General features: G+C 48.5%; 1 protein-coding gene across 5 annotated transcripts in view; it reads left to right on the plus strand.

Moving 5' to 3' along the window:
* Positions 1 to 20354, plus strand: part of PRKCB (protein kinase C beta) — a 348138-nt gene that overhangs the window by 185820 nt on the left and 141964 nt on the right. For 4 of the 5 annotated variants that reach the window (XM_045195451.2, XM_053926150.1, XM_053926155.1 and 1 more), the window contains 2 exons: positions 2819 to 2930; positions 4969 to 5097. In XM_045195451.2, the coding sequence (XP_045051386.2) occupies positions 2819 to 2930; positions 4969 to 5097 (241 nt within the window). Of the gene's footprint in view, positions 1 to 2487; positions 2697 to 2818; positions 2931 to 4968; positions 5098 to 20354 lie in introns of those variants that run through there. The other variant, XM_045195449.2, reaches the window with a different exon arrangement.

Consider the following 20354-nt stretch of genomic DNA (forward strand, 5'->3'; position numbering starts at 1 on the left):
GTTTTTGAACTCTTTGATTTTGATGCCTTTTAGTGCTTCTGCTGTTTTTTGTTTCACCTCTTCCACACAGGCAAAATGGTTCCCTCTGAGGACTTTTTTCATCTGGGGAACAAAAATCATAGCTTAGGGTGAGATTAGGTGAATAGGGAGGGTGGGGCCTGGAGGTCTTGCTGTTTTTGGGTCAGCAAGACTGACCCCAAAAGACTGCTGAACACTCAGTACAGTGTTGGCAGGTGTGCTTGTAAGTCACCCACCATGAAATGGGCAAACGCACTGAAGGAGTCTTAAAAAAATTCGCTGAAGCTGAATGTAAGCTCTCACACCACCACTAGCTGGCACCCTGATACAGATGGGTTCCTAGAACACTCACCTAGTGGGGGAATCCTGTACTACAAGGGGTCCACCCCCCAGAAGATAATACTGTTTTTTGGGGGTCCTCCCTCATACATGGATCCCCAAGGTCATTCCAGGGTGGGTCAATAGCTTCAGCCTCAGAGGCTGGGAAGGGGATATATTTTGGTTAAAGACAGAGCTGACACTACTGTACCAGTTTTGAAAATATTGAAATACTATTAACCCAACTGGTAAACAGCCATTGGACCTGCTGAGTCTCCGCCTCATACCTCCCATCCATCCTCTTCCCCACCCCACCTTGCCATGACCTAGCAGTTAAAGAGGTAACTCCCAGTACAGCTAGGCCCTGTGGTCCATTCTGACTGGTCAGTGGGAAGTGCCTGAACCAAAGTGGTTGTCAGTATCAACCTCTCCACCCTCATCACAGATAACAGATGCCTATCTGGATTGGCTTAAGCATAAAAGAGAAGAATTTTTAGAGGACATGGGAGTCAGATGGAATTGGAGGGCAGGGTGCCAGGTCCCTGAGGGACTGGAATGGGGAGCTCCATCCCTGAGGTCATGTGACCTTCATCTTTGTTCTCTGTTCCTCGGAGCCCACTGTGACAAATAGCCACCTCAGCTCTGGGGTTGCATGTCTCCAGCCCCTGCAGCCCAGCCACTAAACATGTGAGACATTTGAACCAAATATCCACCTCTCTGTCAGTCCCCTATGTCCAGGGGAGTGGACATCTCAAAGTGCCAGCATGCCCATCTCTGAGATGGTACTGGTCAGGGACAGGGACAGAAAGGCACCCTGGAGGATTCCCCTCGAGGATCGTGGAGTCCCAAGGACCCCAGTGTGGCTTTAGTCTGAGCTCTCCTAGGTGGCAAGAGGTGAAGAGGTGAGGGGCAGAATTGATCAGGGAACGAGCTGCTTGATCTTGGGTGGTGGGAGGGGTTAGGGCTGTGGGTGGATGAGGTTGGTGCTTATAAGTATAAACCCTCCAGAAAGCTGAGGCAGGGGGTGAGGCTGGAGGAGCCTCCAGCAGCTTCTATGTAAACCATAAAAAAAAGAACTTTCCCTTGCTACTTGCCTGACTGGTCTTCCTCTCTCCTGGCTGGCTCTAATTTGTCTCGCACAGCTCTGTCCCAGTCATTTTCTTAAACATACATGCATTTGCAGGGGCTGTCGGTGGTTAGTGTTGTGATTGCCGCACCCCCTCCAGACACACACACATCACAACTCACTGACCTCTTCTTCCCGCCGGTCACTGTGGGCAGTGCTGTGCTTGCCCAGACTGGAAGCCCTGGGCCAGTCCCTGCACCTCCAGTCTCTCGGTTTCCTCATCTGTAAAGTGGGGGCAGTAAGTGCAATGTACTTCATGGGGATGTTAAAGGATTAAATAAGTTAATAACCAGTGAAATAGCTCCTCAAAGCCTGCTCGCTCCACAGTGCCAGCCCCAAAATAGCCCCTGGCATGAGTCAATGCTCAACAAATGTTAACATTCGCTCACTAAATATTTATTGAGCTCCTCCTATGTGCCAAATACAGTATATGCCCTGGGATACAATGGTGAGCAAAATTCCCTCATGATGCCTGCAGTGTTTTTCAGTTAGGGAATGAGTAAGATGCTGTAACAAATAGCCCTTAAATACAGTGACTTAAGACAGAAGGTAGACTTTCCTCTGAAATGTCTGTCCTAGGCTAGTTGGGATGGTTTTATCCTCTCCACACCCAGCTCCAACTTTGGGTCCAAAGTGGTCCCTTCCAGTTCTCACCATCTTCCAGCCAGTGCGAAGGGGAAAAGGGGGCAGGGGGTGTTTATACATTCTTTTCAAGGAATTGCCCCTGCCACACACATACCCCGTGGGCCAAAACTCAGTCACTCAGGCACACCAGCTGCAAGGAAGGCTAGGAACTGTGGTCTCTGACTGGGCAGCTGTGCTCTCTACTAAAACTCAAGGATTCTACTATTAAAGGGAAGAATGGATATTGGTGCAAATCTAGCAGTCTCTGCTATAGCCTATGGACTATTTGTTGGACTTTGAACTCTGTTCTCTAGGAGATAAAGTACTAGCAAATGGCCTCATGCCCAGACTTGGGTTTTAGATCACTCCAGAAGCTTCCTCAGAGCATAAAAGGGGAGGAATAGAGCCAGTGGACTTGTTTAACTGCTGTGTCTGTCTGTCACTTTATTTTGAGAACCCAGTAGGTTGGGTTCTCAGATGGAGGCCTTGTAGACACAGTAAGGGTGCCGGGGCTGGAATGGGGCCACCCACTTCTTACTCATTCATCCATTCAACCACAGTTTATCAGCCACCATGTCTGGACACAGGGCTCCAGTGACAGTCCTCACAGGTGTGACGAGCTCTGGGGGCAAGTTCAGTTGTGGGTGCATTCTCCATTGACACTCAGTGCGGGGTGCATGCTGGCATGCCACACTGATGCTGGCCTCTTTTGTCTGCTTCTCTTGGCCTTAGGACCCCCGGAGCAAACACAAGTTTAAGATCCACACCTACTCCAGCCCCACGTTCTGTGACCACTGCGGGTCGCTGCTGTATGGGCTCATCCACCAGGGCATGAAATGTGACAGTAAGTACATTTGCTCTTTGACAGCTGGGCTGCTTCCTCCTGGTTTGGGGTCCAGGTCCACAGAACCTTCTCTCAAGTCCTGGGTAGGCTGTTAAACCGATGGTATGTTGCTGAGTAACGATCTTCTCCCCCCAGAATGTAGTGGCTTAAAATAGTAACTATTTATTTGGCCCCTGATTTTGCAAGGCAGTCCTGGGGGTCTGGGCTGGGCGTCCTCATGCATGTGTGGTGGGTTAGCAAGTCGGCTGAGGGCTGCCTTGGCCTGGTTGGCTTCACCCGTCTGTCCAGAAGGCTGGCTGTCATTTGGGTGATGGGGATGGTGGGGCTACATGTCTTACCTCCTGAGTAGGCTAGCCTGGGCTTGCTCACATGGAGTTTGCAAGGTCCCAAGGGCTTAAAGGGAGCAAGTCCCATTGATTGAAGCAGGTGTTAGGGCAAGGTTCATAGTCAGTGTGGGAGGGGACAGTCCTCGGGTGTGGACTCAGGGAGGGGTGGACAAATCAGGCCACTGCAGCTGTTTCCCTCATGATGTGCAGGCTCCGTGCCCTCTCTGCATGGAGAAGACCTGCTTCCCATCGGCACCCATGGGTTCACGCTAGAAGAGGGAGGAGGCTGATTCTCCGGCCAGGCTGAGGTGGGGGAAGGGGGTGAGGCAGGGCTGCTCTTTATTAAGCGAAGGACTGAATGGCGGGCACCAGGGGGCGAGCAGGCTTTGACAGCATTGGCTGCATGGGACAGGGACTCTGTGCCCGTCAGCCCACAGTGGGCTGAGCTGTCACAGGGGCCCTGAGATGCTGGCAACAGGAGACATTCACAGGGGCAGAGTGGCGGGGAACGTGTGAGCACGGGTGGGCTGGAAGAGGGTGAGAGACGGAAACACACACTCCGGCATGCACAGACAGATGCAGGCGACGGACGACATACACATGCTGAGGTGTGGGGAGAAATGGGGCAAAAGCTACAGAGGATTCAACAACAGAGAGACTCACTCAAGCAAGAGGAGGGACAGACAGACCAATGGACAAAATTATTGGGAGTGACGCACTCACACGGCTCATGTAGGGGCACAGAGATAGGGAGAGACCGGGAGACAGAGGCAAGATTCCTGAATCATATAACACATGTGACAGCAACTGGTCAGACTCAGTTTAAAGACATATTTTATTCCTCTTGCCTACATCTAAATCTTTTCCTGTAACTAGGTATATGAATACTATGGGGGCTCCTCTCAGATCCTCTTCAGGTCCATTCTCCTCTATCTTCCCCCCCACCCTGCTGCTGTGGGTTCACAGCTGCACCCCTTGTGGGGAATTGCCCAGGGGTCCCTCCCAGGATGGTGCCCATCCCAGGCGGTGGTCCATGGCCAAAGCTGGCTGATGTCATGATGCAAAGGCCCCAGCTCTCAACTGGGGACAACTCTGAAGGGCCATCTGAGCCTAGGACCCCGTTATGGTCAGCCTCGGGGCACTCTCAGCTCCTCCCTCCCGAGGCACCTGCCATAAACCTGCTCTCAGCTCCCCTTCTCAGACTCTTTCCAGGGAGCTCAACCTATTAGCTCTAAATATGTAGAAATCAAGAGATGTCACATGCAGGGTTCCCACTTACCTTCACAAGTGGAAGCCTTGATGGCCCAGGGCACGCACTTCCCACCACTGAGCCTCAGTGGGGTGGCTGGGTTGTCCTGTTGGCCAAGTCCCACCACATGCACATCTCTTCCCTCACTTGTGTCACCTGCAACCTGGCATTGAAGTTGGTGATTCTTGCTTTAGAGCCCTTGGGGATGTGTGGGGTGCACCCTTAACCTTCAGGAGGACAGACAAGCTCTACCTCCTCTACCCATGAGGACCTGGAGGAAGAGGATAGTTGGAGAAGCCTTTCAGATGTGACCTGGGTGGGCAGGCTTGTTTTGGCCAACCTTGGGGGTCTCAGCTTCCTGGAAGGGAAGGAGGGGACGGGAGGGGCCCAACCTGCCTGGGTGGGGACAGAGGCCCTCAGCACCAGCCCTGCCAACCCAAGTCTCACCCTCTCTGCCCTCCAGCCTGCATGATGAATGTCCACAAGCGCTGTGTGATGAACGTCCCCAGCCTGTGCGGCACAGACCACACGGAACGCCGAGGCCGCATCTACATCCAGGCGCACATTGAGAGGGATGTCCTCATCGTGGTTGGTAGGTGCCCCTATGTCAGGCGAAGGCAGGCTGGTGGTGGGATGGGACTGCATGACGATGCCTCCTGCTCCTGCTCCTGCTCCTGCATTATAGCCCTTCCCTGCTGCAGGCACCCCTAGAAACACTCTGGGTACCTCTGGGTGGCTGCGCTCGGAGATTCCCTACTCCCCTCTTTTCCCCTCCCTTTCCCACTCTTTCTTTCAGTATCTTTGGAGTGTGCAGTTCTAGTTCCTTTATTAAGACAGCAGAGAAGGCATGCTCTGGATACTTTCCCAACCATTTCCAGTGGGGAGAGTAGAATCTTGAAGAGAAACACCTAATTTGGGAGAGTGTTGCACCTTGGGGAGGAGGAGGATGCAGTGTGCGCCCCTGGGAACTTCCCATGTATTTAAAATATTTCTTTCTTGCACCTAATGGTGCCTACACTGGTCCCTGGTATACTATTCTTTGCACTTTTGGTACTTGTGAAATATTTTGTAATAAGGAGGAGGGATGCTACAGTCTGCTGGAGAGGTGCAGTGGGACTGGGGAGTGGAGGGCAGCGTGGTGTCTGCCACTCATGTAATGGGCCATTCCAGAAGTTTCTGGCTCCGACCTAGAAGCTCCGGCAAAGTGCAGTGCACTGGTCACTATGCCATGTAAAGCTGAGGTCAAACTTTACACTGAACTGGCCGAGGATGGGATATTATAGCTAAGTAACATAATTAAGGCGTTATGACTTGGTAACTTAGAAAACTGGTCATGGAAGGGATTGATTTTGCAGAAAGTGGGCTGTTTCTGAGGCCCCAAAGTGGTTTGGTAGCTCTGATGTGCTGAGCCCCATGCTGGGAGGGGTCTTACCTGCAACATATGTATGTCGAAAAATATCCCCGTAAAATATAATCTGTTTTAAATTGAAGTTCGTGACACCCAGTGAGCATTCATTAAATTGCTTTTTCCTCTAAAAGGAAGGCACATGGCTGACTTCTTCCCACTGGGATACTTGGGGGTTCTGGGAGAGAATCCTTCAGTCACTTGTTCCAAAGTAGCTAGTTTTCCCCATGGACTAAGCATCCTTGTGCTGAAGGGGCAAAAATGAGACCCTGCTGCCCTCTACTGTCAAATCCTAGGCACTACACAGGCTCAAATGCGTGACAGCACTCACTGAATGAGCAGTGCTCCAAACCCTGCTTATCATGACTTTCTCAAGGTTCAACCATTGCTCCCACTACAAAAAGAAACGATAATTATGGGACATGATGGATGGCAGCAATCATATTATAATCTGTAACAGGATTAAATCCATACATTGTATACCTTAAGTGTACACAATGTTACATGTCAATTATATCTCTATTTTAAAAAGCTTACATGTTGTCTCCTTCATTACCCACAACAACCTTGTGAAATATCTACTATGCTGTTTTTTATGAAGCTTTTGAGGCTCAGAGAAGTTATGCTTCCACGAGCTTACTCCAATAATAATAATGATACAATGGCTAACCTTTGAGATCCTAGTATGTCAATCACCGTACAAAGCACTTACAAGCAATCTCTTTAAATGTTTTTCAGTAACTCTGCTGAGCTAAGGAGCAGTATTATTCTACAGATCAGGAGGCAGGCTCAGAGAGTCACACATTTGGTCATGTAGGTCCATTTGACCCTTAAGTATGATATACTAGGTTACTGTTTAGTTCAGGTCTCTGCACACACACACACACCATCCCTTATTTATTCCCCTTGTGGTTTAGCTAAGTTACCTCTTATGGGTATTCCTTGGGGAGTCTCAGTTCCATCTGGTGCAATACAGTATTCCTTCAAATTCAAGGTCAAAGTCTTCCCCCTTCATCACACATATGCTCTGGCTGATAGTTCTCAGGCAATCCTAGTAGATGCCTATGAATATTCATTTCCTGCTGCTGCCCTACTAGAAAATACTAACTGGATGGTTTAAAAGAACAGGTACCTATTCTCTAAGTATTCTGGAGACTAGACGTCTGAAATCAAAGTGTTGGCAAGGCTGGCTCCTTTTGGAGGGCCCTGAGGAAGAGTCTGGTCCTTGCCCTTCTCTTAGTTTCTGGTGGTTGCCATTAGTCTTTGGTGTTCTCCACTCTCTGCCTGCATTGTCATGTGATAGTCTTTCTTGCATGTCTCGGGTCCAAATTCCCTCTTAGAAGGACACCAGTCACTGGGTTAGGGCCCCACCCTTACCTAGTATGACCTATCTTAACTTGATTACATCTGCAAAGACCCAATATCCAAATAAGGCCATGTTTACGGGCACTGGGGTCAAACCACAGCAAGGGGAAAGGGGAGGGAACTTGGAGCTCCACTGAAGCTCTGATAGCACCGACTGATAGCTGCGAGCATTGTAAGCACACTTTGTAGTTTTCTAAGTGCTGTGATATTAGAACATCCAATAGAGATGGTGTGTTGCCCTCACACGGAAGGGGAAACCAAGGCTCAGCGAGGCTGAACGACTTGCCTGGTGTCACATGCAGCACCTGGGCCTCCTGACTGCAGGTCGCTGTGCCCTGCTATTGCTCCTTCACCATACTGGGCACAGTCTGGACTTGGCACAGGCTTGTTGATTGATTGATGAGGGAAGAACCTCATGATTTGACTGTTGTTCTCTAAAAATAGAGCCAAGATGGACATTTTTGTCCAAGTGATTTATTGGGGCTGCTCCTGGGGGAAGAAGAGTGAAGACAGAGCAGGGGGAGGTGAAGTGAGAGTGTGATCTCTGTTGAAGACTAGCTTTAGCCTGGTGCCATGGACATCTGGACCCAGCATCCAACACAGAGCCCGCCCCCACTTAAGGCCAGAGGGCTGTTCCATGAGGACCAGTCAGTGCTGTGCACTGAATTCTGCCTCCCCAAAGTCCTATGTTGAAGCTCCACACCCAATGAAATGGTATTTGGAGATGGGCCTTTGGGATGAGGGCTCCCATGATGGGATTACTAAGTAGCTTTATAAGAAAAGGAAGAGAAAGAGTTGTCTCTCTCTGACATGTGAGGGTGCAGAAAGAGCCAGGAAGTGGGTTCTCACCAGGAACCGAGTTAGCTCGCACCTCGATCTTATTTTTTATTTTTACTTTTTATTTATTGATTTTAGACAGAGAGAGAGAGAGAGAGAGAGAGAGAGAGAGAGAGAGAGAGAGAGAGAGAGGTGGAGAGAGACGGACTCTTTGTTGTTCTGCTTATGTATGCATTCATTGGTTGATTCTTGTATGTGTCCTGTCTGGGGATCGAACCTGCAACCTTGGTGTATTGGGACAATGTTCTAACCAACTGAGCTACCCTGCCAGGGACTTTACCTTGGTCTTAGCCTTTCAGCTTCCAGAACTGTGAGAAACAAAAGTCCATTGTTTAAGCCTCCCAGTCCATGGTATTTTGTTATAGAAGCCCTAGGTTACTAAAAGAGTCAGTCTGTGCTGTAGGATGCTGAGGTTAGAGGTGGGAGGGTGGTGTTACCTCCCAGACCAGGTGGCTTCTGTGTGGCTGAGGGTGATTATCTGGACCTGGGAGCAACCGTGAGCTATTAACAGCCAGCACCCAGAGAAGCCAGGGGATGCGCTCATCAGCTGGTATGGAGGAAGCTGAGCAGGGTGTAGGACACCTGGCTAGACCTTTTATCTCCCAAGCATCCTTCTGGTTCTATGGTTGGGACTACAGGTCCTTCCTCCTTGATCTCAGCCAGACGAATCAGAGAGCTAAAGACTGAACGGGATCCTTCCCAGCAGTGCCAGGCCAGAAGTGGCCTGTGGTGTTTGTTGGATCACCTCCCTTCGTGCAGATCGTGGAGGCACATTCAGTGTTGAGACTTTCCACTCAGCAGCCCAGGACACTCGGCCATTTGCTCCTAATTTCACATGCACTTTGGAAATTTCATCCCATCTAGAGGCCACACCAGGTTGCAGGTGCTTCTGAAATATCTGATGATTTCCTCAGATATCCTCTGGCTACTGGAATCCAGACTCTACTGTCAGAGTCTTGCAGGTCAAGATCAGAGTGGAAATCTGATCAGCTCTCCTTTTAAAAACTCATGACTGGTTCTCACTGCCTCTAGGACAGTTGATCTACTGTGGTGGTCTCATGGTCTAGTCCAGGGGTGTCAAACGCATTTTCACCAGAGGCCACATCAACCTCGTGGTTGCCTTCAAAGGGCTGAATATAAATTTAGGACTGTATAAGTGTAACTACTCCTTAATAGTTAAGCGATAGCTCGGCGCTGCTGCCGGGTAGAAACAAGGTGCTGGGCTGGATAAAACAAGGTGGAGGGCTGGATTCGGCCCGCAGGCCTTGTGTTTGCCACCTGTGCTCTAGTATCTGCCTCTCCCTTTCTCCTAGTCCTTTATCCTCTGCCACCTGCCATTAGGACATCGCTTATTGTGCTCCCTCACTGTGGAGGTTCATCTCTGCCGTCTTGTTTCCTTCCAGTAGTCAACTCTGTCTGTTAGGTCTCAACTCTGTTTCACCACCAGGGGAGCTTCCCCCAGCCTTCCCTTACTGTAGGCGCTCCTAGTGTCCTGAACTTCAGCTGTGTCAGTCGTCAGTTGTGGTCGTGTGTTGGGTTGGGTAGTGTCCTCACCCCCCACTAGGCTTTAAGCACTGAGAGCAGGCCTGCGTCTGCTTTGGCTCACCACTCTTTCCCAGCACCTCATAGGATGGGCATCACTAAACATAGGTGATAAGTGTGTATGAATAAAATACCACCTGAGATACTGATAGATACCAGACTCCACAGACGATTCCCAGATCACAGCCTTCTGAAGTGAGGGGCTGAAGTTCAGCAGATAATCTGTTTCACGTCATTATTCTTATAGGAAGGAGACCATGCAGAAAATCTTAGGACCAGGTCCCAGGTCAACATCAAATGATAATAGGACTAGGACCCAGCCTTTGCAGCCGTGACTACCCTTGCTCCCTGGATAATGTAGAAAAGACACAGAGCAGTGGGACCTGTAGAGCCATAGGAAACTGTATGGATGTCGTGATGCCCGGTGGAATTATAGGAGCAGGCCATGCAGTGTCAGAGCACAGGTCAAAGTCGTAAAGTCGATGAGCCCATGGCCTCGCACATGTAACCCCCTTGCAATCCAGTATCTCCTTTTAACATAGCAACTGGCATCCCATAATTCCCATTCCATACTGTATCCATACTTAACTGTATCCATACTCATACCCATCATTCTATCTTACAAAAGCTGGGGCTGTTCTTTAAAAATGTTGAAGGAGCAATTTTTTTGAGGTTTCTCTTTGGGACTTCCATTCAGTATTCTTACCATTATGTTGTGCTATACAAACCTTCTTAGACTGAAGTAGTTCCCAGAAAGATGTAGCTACTCCTAGGTTGCCACAAGATTTAGCAATATTGTGGTATTTAAATCTATTTTGAGGTCTGACATTCACGTATCAGAAGAAGAAAGCACCAAAGAGACATAATTTGTAGCAGGCTATTGGGGAAAGTTGAGGACCACATCTGCCAATACTTTAAATTCTAAAAGAGGTTTTAAAACCACTCTTAGGAGAAAGGAAATAGGTGCTGAAGGCTCACAGAAGACCCTCTTTGCTATTTAGGGAACTGTTTCAAGGTAGAGGAGGTTTTGCCATCATGGGAACTCTAACAAGGGGAAAAGAGTACAAGAAAACCTTCGAGGGCCCATGCCCTTTATACCTACATGGGTACCTTCCTTCTAAAACCAAAATGGCTGGGCAAGACCAGAATAGCAGAGGGCGCCTGAGGGGTGGGTGGGAGGTGGGGTGGTTTGGAGTGATTAGGTATTCACAGTGTGAGAAGGTGGCACGTCACAGGTAACGGGGTAAGATGGGCTCAGTAAGCATGAGTGTTCATCCATCCATTTGTTCACTCATACCCAGTGACAGTGAGATCTGGTTCCCACCCTCGGGGAGCTCACAGCCTAGCGGGACAGATAGACATCGATGACTGCATTGCAACATGGCAAGTATTGTGATGGTACCGTGGGAAGTCTCGTAGGGACACCTGAGGCTTTCAGAAGGAAGCCAGGGCTGAGCTGAGTCTGTAGGAGGTATGGGAGTTACCTGGATGGGGCAAACTGTGTCAAGGTAAATAAGAAAAATAATGCTAGCTATGTTTATTGAGTACTTACTGCATGCCAGGTGCTTTACATAGATCAACCCATTAGTCATCTTAGTCCTCTGTCACAACTATTAATATTATCCCCATTTTACATGTGAGGAAATGGAGGCACAGGGCCAGTTAACTTCCTAGGAGTCACACAGTAACTGTGGGTCTCAGGTGGAGCCCGGGCAGTCTGGCTCCATGGCCCACAGTCTGCGCTTCAGGCAGCGGGAATACATGACCCAGAGCATGGAACCCAGAAATGGCAGGGGACGTGGGAAACTGTCAGCCTTGAGTGTGGCTTCCTTTTCTCTGGATATAAGCTCCTCCTGAATCTACTCTCTCACTCTTCCAGTCATTCACTCATTCATTCAACAATATTAATTGAGTCTCCAGTGTTGTCTGAGGATATTCTGGACTCTTGGGATACATCAGGGGACAAGGCAAGTCTCTACCTGGACACACATCACAACCTGGGGTCTTGCTAATTCCCCGGGATCCTTGGGATCTTTTCTTGTCTTTCTTCCTTTTTCAGCCATGGGAAATCTCCTTCTTTCAGGGTAAAATTCACTGCCCTTTGAGTATTTTCATGATGCCCTCCTTCAATGTGGTTTCTTGTTTGGATGCCTCTGAGTTTTGGGAATTTGGAACACAAAGCCAGAATGACCTGAAGCCTGTTTTTGCTTTTTGTCCTTCCACACACTTCCCCTGAGCTGGCTCTCTGCTTTAAAGGGAAAGAGAAGAGGGGAGGAAAATGGAAATGTAATGAAGAAAACTTCAGATGTTTTACTATCTTAGAATATTACTCAGCCATGCATCAATGGCAGGGATAGAAAATGTTCATAGTTTAGGCTGCTGGGGGCCACCAGGGGGCAGTCTCTGCCTTCACAGCCATTCTTCCCCAAAGGCTCTCTTTGAGGAGTTGCTTAGACCTTGTACAGTGGAGCAAAACCACACCGCAGTCACTGTCCACAATGGAAGGCACTGCAGAGGACAGTCCCAGCTGTTCACTGAGGTCCAGAGAAAGGAAATAACTTCTCAAGGCCACATGTCATAGAGTGGGGATAGGACCCATTTCTTCCAGATTCTTCCCCTCCCGTAGACATCACTGGTTAGTAGCCCCCCCAACCTTTTACTATAAAAAACGTCCAACACACACTTTTCTTTCATACACAGTAAGAAATATTCTTACTGTGAACACCCATCTGCCCACCTCTAGATTTTGCCATTACCTTTACTGTACTTGCTTAATCAGTATCTGTGCATCTCACTCTCCATCCATCAGTCACCTTATTTTTGATACATTCCAAAGTAAGTTCAAGACATTAAGTCCCCCCTCAATACTTCAGCATCAACTAGAACTCAAAACTTATTTATAGCTTTGGTTTTGCTTTTGAGATGAAAGATATACACAGTAAAGTGCACACACCTTAGGGTTCCAGTGGCTAAGTGTTGTCAGAGGTGTGCTGCTGGGCAGCCCCAACCCCGGTCAAGTTGATCCTCTTTTTTGCTGCAACAGCTGCCACTGGGGCTCTGGGCAAAGCTGGGAACACCATCCTAAGAGCAATGCCCTGTGCATGCAGACATGCATGCACCCCCATCCCCATGAGCTTTGGGAATTGGGGGACCATGGTACCCAAGGGTCCTCAGACTGCATCATACTTAAGAGTAGTTAGATTTTTAAAAAGAAATTTCAGTGTAGTAAAATCTGTTTTTGAAAACACTTTGTTGTGTACCCATTGGAGAGAAAATTCCCGTAAACAAACTCAGCAAGACACCCATGTGGTTTTGCTTGTCTCTTCAGTGTGTTTGTAATGAAGAAGCCGAGTTAGATCACATCTTCATCTAGGGCATGCTAACCATCTCTCTCAGTGCACTGTAAATACTTGTCTGCACACCCCCCGGGGCCAGGGCCAGGACCCCCTGCCCACCCTTCCTTTGAAGCCTTTGGCTTGTGAAGAGGTAGGTCAGTGTCATGGACACTGAAGGAGATGGAGTTGATTTGAAGAGATGGAGGGAGCTGAAGTCTTTCTACTGAAAGTTCCTTCTCTTCTTCCCTGAATGTTGAAGTCTCACAAGAATCATCAGGCCCAGACCACTGCCCAAGGACCCCAACGTTGGCATGCGCTGGGAATACATGCTGTTTCTTAAAATTCCTGCTGAATTGCATCGATGGGCATTTCCAGGATCTGCAGGCCTGTGGCTTGTCACCAGCGTTAGGGGAAGTGGCCCAGCAACATTTAGGACAATATGTATGCATGTGCACACTTTGACTCTCAAATTACGCTTTGGGAAATTTATCTTATTGAAATAAAACACAAGCAAGCAAAGAAATAAAGTCTAGAACAAGCATGTTTATTGATGTTTGGTTTGTGGTGGCAAAGAATTGGAATTGCCTAATTAGGGTGTATCCATTTTATGGGATATTATTACACAATTGTTGAGAACGGTGAATTGAAATGGGTGTGTGGGACTTCTGTGGAGCTGGTCATGCTCTGTTTTTTGATAGAGAACTGGTTACACAGATGTATTCACTTTGTGAAAAGGTATCTGACTATATCATTATGATATGTACACTTTTTATATGTATAGGGTACTTCACATGATACTTTTATTATTTAAAAACTTAAATAATAAAAATTCTAAATAATTGAAAACCAAAAATGAAACACTAAAAGGTCAAAACTATAGCTAAGGACCTGGAGCAGGGGTTGGCAAACTATGGCCTATGGGCCAGATATGGCCCGCTGCTTGTTTTTGTAAATAAAGTTTTATTGGCACACAACTATACCCATTCACTTCCATATTGTCTCTGGCTGCTTTGGTGATACAATGGTGAGTTCACTGAGTAGCTATGGCAGAGCCTGTATAGCCTGCAAAGCTTAAAATATTTATTCTTTGGCCCTTACCAAAAGCATTTGCTCACCAGTGGCCTGGAACACCATCTCTGATGCATTATTGAGAGGATTAGGTTTCACAAAAAGATACTTGGTTTGATCTCGTTTCAAAGAAAGAAGCAGCCACAACAGGCACTTCCTATGTGTGAAGTTATGTTTGTATATTTTTGTAAAGGTGGGAAGCAAGGTGTGGAGGGCTACAGACCTGGATGTAAACATTGGGACTGCAGAGCAAGTGGGGAAGTGGGAATGGAGAGAGGCTGGCTGGGGAAGGGGTTGGTGCCATACCTGTCTCTGTCTTAGGGCTTGTTTCTCTGGTTGCAATAAGCACATCACTTTTGTCATTTTTTTTGGAAAAGACCCAGGAAAATTCTAAGCAGGAAAAGCTGTTTTAAGTACATGTTCCCACCAACCACAGCAGTGAAAATCAAGTGGCTGGTTCCAGTGACAGGGTGTCTGTGACTTGGAGGAGTGCTGGGGATGCCTCCAGCTTGGGCAGAGCTCGGCCCAGGTTCTGCCTGGGGTTTTGGGTTTCACTGTCACAGGCGTGTGTCTTGTGTAGCTGGGCCTGCTCTCCGACCCTCACAGTGTTGGCCTTTTGATGGCTTTTTGCAGCACTTGTCACTAGCATAACTCTCACTGATGCCCCGGGAAGCGTGTCCACTCTGTTCCTTGCCTGGCTGCCTACACTAATGCCCTCACCCCACCCCTCCTCTAGGTCTAATTCTTTGACTCACAAAATCCAAATGCTCTGGTGCTGCTCCCCACTGTGTGGCCAGCCCAGGCCTCAGAGTTTCTTTTGGAGAGGTTCACGCTCCAAAACCGTCGGGCCTTGGCTGCCCTCAGTGTGGTCTGCGGACCAGTGGCCTCACCGTCACCTGGGAGCTGGTTAGAAATGCAGGCTCTCCAGTTCCATCTGGGCCAACTCAGTCAGAACCCGCATTTCAACAAAATCCCTAGGCAATTCGTATGCACTTTATTTGTTTATTTATTTAGTTAGTTAGTTAGTTATTTTAATTTTTATTCAGTTACAATTGTCTGCATTTTCTCCCCTTCCCATCACCCCACCCCAGCCAGTCCCACCTCCCTCTCCCACCTCTACCCTCCCCCTTGATTTTGTCCTTGTGTCTTTTATAGTAGCTCCTATAGATTCCTCCACTATCCCCTCCCCACTCCCCTTTGGCTATTGTTACATTGTTCTTAATTTCAGTGTCTCTGGTTATATTTTGTTTGCTTTTTAAAATGCCATAAAGTTTCTTGCTGCAGCCATGGCAATGGGACAGAATGATGTGTCTCTCTACCAGGTGGCAGGCTTTCCCTTGCTCTGCTGCTACAAGTGGGGAGGGGCACTACAGGTGGGTGTGCCTGGGGTGGTATGAGCCATCCAGCCTCACCTTGGCAATGGCACTTCAGAGACCATAAAGCTCTGGTGTCAGTATTTCGGTGGCCAGAATCCCCTTTCCTCTGTGGCCTGAACCTATTCACATGCCCTGGGATAAGATTCCTGCAGCCTGAGCCTCTGTTTCAAGCCATTCTTGTAAAATGGCCCCAAGCCTCACTTCCCAGCTTCACTGTTGTCTCCTACCACCTGGAGGAGAAGGCATTACCTTTCTGTCAGCAGCCCAGGCCTGCTTTTCTCATTGACTGGCTGCAGGCCTATACTAACTATAGGCCTATAGGCCAGTCAAGGCTGTGATCACAGGGCTTGAGCATGGGCTTTGGAGTCAGGCCTAGGTTTGAATCCTGGTTCCTGCTTACCCTTGTGAACAAGCCATCCAAGCATCTGCTCTCATGGGTCCTGCATTTTATCTAATGACAGAAATGAACACTAAGCAAAGTACCTTTAGATAGTGAAAAAGGCCCTAAAGAAAGTAAAATAAAACAGTCACGTGATTGAGAGAGGTCTGTGGGTCATTGGCAGAGATGATGGCCTTTGGTTGATACCTGAATGATGAGCAGGAGGGAGCCAGCTTGCTGAAATCCAGGGCACAGCATGCTAGGTGGAGGGAACAGCACAGGCAAAGCCCTGAGGGAAGAGAGGTGGGCCTGTGCATTGTGGGAACTGACAGAAAGTGGAGTGGCTGGAGCCTTGTGATGGGGGGGTGGATGAGGCTGGGGGGTAGACAGGAGGCCAGGTAGGTCCAGAGAAGGAGCACTATGGGCTGAAGGTACCCCAGGTTGCTCCCTGGAGGAGGCAGTATGGGTACAAGATAGAACGATGAGGTCTTATTACTATACTGCAGGCAAGAGCAAGAACAAGAACGCTTATGATAATGAGGGCCAGGCTGTAATTAGCGCTGGTGGAATTAATGGCATTCAGAAGACTTTCCCGGTCATCTCATGTAATGCTGTCAACAACCCTATAGGTAGTATCATCTCCATATTTCAGACAAAGAAACTGAGGCAGAAAGGGAGGTTCAATAACTTGCCCAAGTCACACAGCTAGGAAGCTAGGAAGAGGAAGAGCTGGGACTTGAACCCAAGTGTTGGTCCAGAGCACTGTGTTCTGGGACACCCTTGATCCTGCCTCCATCACTTGTTGGTGGGCTGGTGATGGTGGATGTCAGCCACAAGCATCCCTGGTAGAATCCTCTTCACAGCCTCTGCTGTTAGGGCAGCTATTTTCATGCTGCAGAAGAGGAAATGGATGTGCAGAGCTGACACCTTGTGCTACAGAGATTTTTGCATAGGGCTCCATTTTCCTGATATTCCTGCTCGCCTGATCTTTTCCTTTGGGTGTGGGAGAGCCAGGGTCTGCTGGACTGTGAAGCTGGCAATGATGCCACGTCACCACACTGGCCTGTCTTTTTGCAGAAAGGCAGGACTTCATTGCCCAAAAGTTGTTTGCTGACTTTCCAGGATGTGAGCAGTAGATAGATGGAGAAGGTCTTCTCTCTAAACATTGCTGTGGTAGGGCCAGGGGCTGGGTTATTGGATGCAGGCCACCTTGTCAGCTTGGAAAGTAAGGAACATCTGGTTAGCTTGGGAAGGTAAAATGAGGGTTATACCCACCTTACGGAGTCATGGAGAGGATTCCACAGCTGGCCTATGTCAAAGGTTTAGAATACCGCCTGCGACAGCAGATGCCATATGTGTTTACTCTTTTTCTGGTCAGATTGGTTTACCCAGCCCTTTCTGAGTTTCTTGGCTGATTTTTGCCTGTTTTGCCAAGTGTGAGATTTCCTGTTAGTGGCCTTTTTATTTTCTCCCAAAGTGGCCATGTGGACACTTGGTTTCCTGAGAGAGACGTCCAGCTTCCCAGAGACCCTGCCAATGCTGGACAGGCAGAGGGAGCCATGGTCAGGGGCATTCTCCTTGGCCATGGCATATCCTGGAGATCTTACAACACTTAAGACATATCTTTATAGTGCAGTGAGGCATTTGGGGCTGCTCGCTGGGTGGCTCTACCTAGTGTGGCCTGAGAGAGGGTATCTGCCCAGTTAGAGTATTCAGGGGACCTGGTTTCTAAGCTGGTTACTTACAGACCCTGCTGCAATGATACCCGCAGCCAACATTTACTAAGCACTTACTACATGCCAGGTACTTTAAGGGGACCATCTCATGTAATGCTCACCTTGAGCCTTTGAAGTTTTACCCCCATTTTTTTTTTCAGGAGAAGCTGCAGTGGGGAGAGGCTGAGTAGTTCATTTAAAGTTAAACTGTTATAAACCCTGGGATTTCAAATGCTTGGCTGTCTGATTCCAGGGCCTGTGCCCCTAACAACTACCCCATCCTGCCTCCTTGAGTGCTCTGGGGCAGCCGCAGTGCAAGCTGGTAGGATTGAGGGCATTTGGCAAGTGAAGGGGAGAGAGACAAAAGAAACTTCATAGCAATTCTTTTGAGAAAGCATTCTCACTGGGTGTTCAGGTTATGCTGGGAAATGTCAGGATACTACTAAGTGCTTCAAGCATGGTGGAGGGGCAGGTCTTCATGGGAGACCAGCTTCCTCCCTGGGCCTCTAGATGCTGGGCCTCTGGAGGCCCCTGTCTTCAGGGAATTGGAACCACTCTTAGGACCATGGAATAAGAGTTTACTGGAGGAGTTAGACATTACACAGGCTTGGAGAAGCTGGGCACAGGAAGGTCTAAAGGACAAGTAAAAAGGTCAGAGGAAGAGCAATGGTCTAAGCAGACAGGTTGGAGTTGGTGGGGAATCCAATAAGCCAGACACGTCAAGCTGCTGAAGTCAATATTGATTAACCTTGTGAAACTTCTACTAGTTTCTTCCCGCGGGTCATGCAGTGCAGGTGTGCTGGCAGCCTTTAACTGATCTGAGGACAGTTGTTAGGCACCCCTGAATCTTTCCATTCCTAGGTGAAGCTGCCCCAGCTCCTTCAGCCTATGCTATCTAATATGTGACCCATAACCCACAGCTTCCAGCATCATGAGACATAGCTACAGTGTCCCCTCCCCACCTCCTCCTGGATAACCCTCCAACTGGAACAGCTTTCTTATCAAGCACGATGCCCCAGTTGATAGGGAAGCTTCTGAGTTGGCAGAGGAGGAAAGGGTTGGTGCCTCCCTGATTCTAGATCAGTGGCTCTCAACCTTCCCTTCTGCAGCCTCCTATCCTGTTCTGTTCTCTTTCCTTTAAGAAGTCCTTCCAAAAAAACCATCTGGACTCCCTCAGTTAATGTCATTGGCCATTGATTAATGTGTCAAAACCCACCATTTGGACAACACCATCCTAGACAATGTAGTTCTATTTCTGTATCCTGAGATGACTTTATTCTTTTGGGGGGGCTTGAGGTAAGGCCAGCCACATCACACTGTTGGTTTACTTTGGGTGTACAGTCAGTTAAACCTCATGCCTGCACCACTGGGTCTTGCTAGTCTACATTTCCCACATCCTTGCACAGCATTTTAGGGGGTTTCTCAGACTTAAGGATAAGCCAGATGCGTTCCATCTTATTGGAGGTGGCCCTTTGCTCTAGGGCTGTGCAATGAACTCTTGTATCTGCTCAGTCTTGGCCAGTGTCTTCCGTATGTCACTTGTATTAGGTCTGTGCCTTTCCCCCACCTCTCCCCATCTTTTTGTTTATTTTGTTTTGTTTATCCTAAAGTATAGACCTTATTATTCAAGATGGGGAGACCAGTGGATCAGGAGACTATGGCCATTGACAGGGTAGTTTACTCCTCACGGTTCCCAAGAGGAGAAGCACCCCACACCACTCAGGGCCTCATGGGGATGGTCAGGAGGCAGAGGGAGTGGGAGGAAAATGTGGGCCCAAGTCTGTTTCGGTTTCATGGGAGGAACAGGTGAGGTGGTGTGCACAGGTGTAGGGCTTGCCACTTTGAATAATTTCAGTGGGCTCTGGAGTGCAGGGGCATCTCTAGTTGCCTGGTCCTGGTGCTGCGGTGATCAGTGCAGGAAATAGTGATCCTGAGTCCAAGAATGCCATAAAGGGGGGGATTGGGGTGTGGGCTCTGGATTGGTTGGTTTGTATATGAAAGATGCACTTCCAGCTGCGTCTTCTATTGTCTCCAGGATTTGGCTGGCCTGGGCAGGGCAGGCTATCTGGGATCAGCAAGGTCCCAGATGTCACAAAGTATCAGCAGTACAAATAGTTAAAAAGCTGTGATTAATATATTTAAACTACTTTTATTTAATGGTATTATCAAACTAGTACATATATAGAGGTAAAAAAAAATCTCAGTGTGCCTTTGAAGAGCTTATGATGAAAAGCAATGACCCCTGCCCCACCTGAGTTCTGGTCATTGGAGTAGTGCTTCTCTAACCTGTTGGCATCAGAGTCACCTGGACAGTTCTGGGAATTTTGATTTCCAGCAAGTTCCAGGGGACTATGCTCTTTTTCTGGTACTTTGAGCCTGCATTTTAACGACAGGCTCCCTCACTGTTACAGTTCACCACTCCATGGCTCGGACTTCCTGAGCAGGACTGAGCCCTCTGACAGCGTCTCCCCTCCCCCACATAGCTGTAGCCTAGGTGTACCGCCATTTTAGTTGACTCACTCAGCAAACGGGATCACCACTGAACATCTCGTAGGGTTCAGGTGCTGACCTAGTCACTGGGACTTGTCAGAGGACAAGACAGAGTCCTGTCCTCATGGAGTGTATTCTAGTTCCGGACTCCACAGATTTTCCTCTTAACAACCAGATAGACTATGGAGTCTTGTGGTTACTGTCACAACTATTTGAATCTGTGACTGTAACAAGAAAGTGCCAGAGACAGTATGTAAATGAATGGGTGCAGCTGTGTTAATTGACAAAAACAAGGGTGAGCTGGACCTGGCCCTCTGGCTGCCTCTGCTATAGTGTG

The sequence above is a fragment of the Desmodus rotundus genome, chromosome 1 (assembly GCF_022682495.2).
Source record: "Desmodus rotundus isolate HL8 chromosome 1, HLdesRot8A.1, whole genome shotgun sequence".
NCBI classification, from domain to species: Eukaryota; Metazoa; Chordata; class Mammalia; order Chiroptera; family Phyllostomidae; genus Desmodus; species Desmodus rotundus.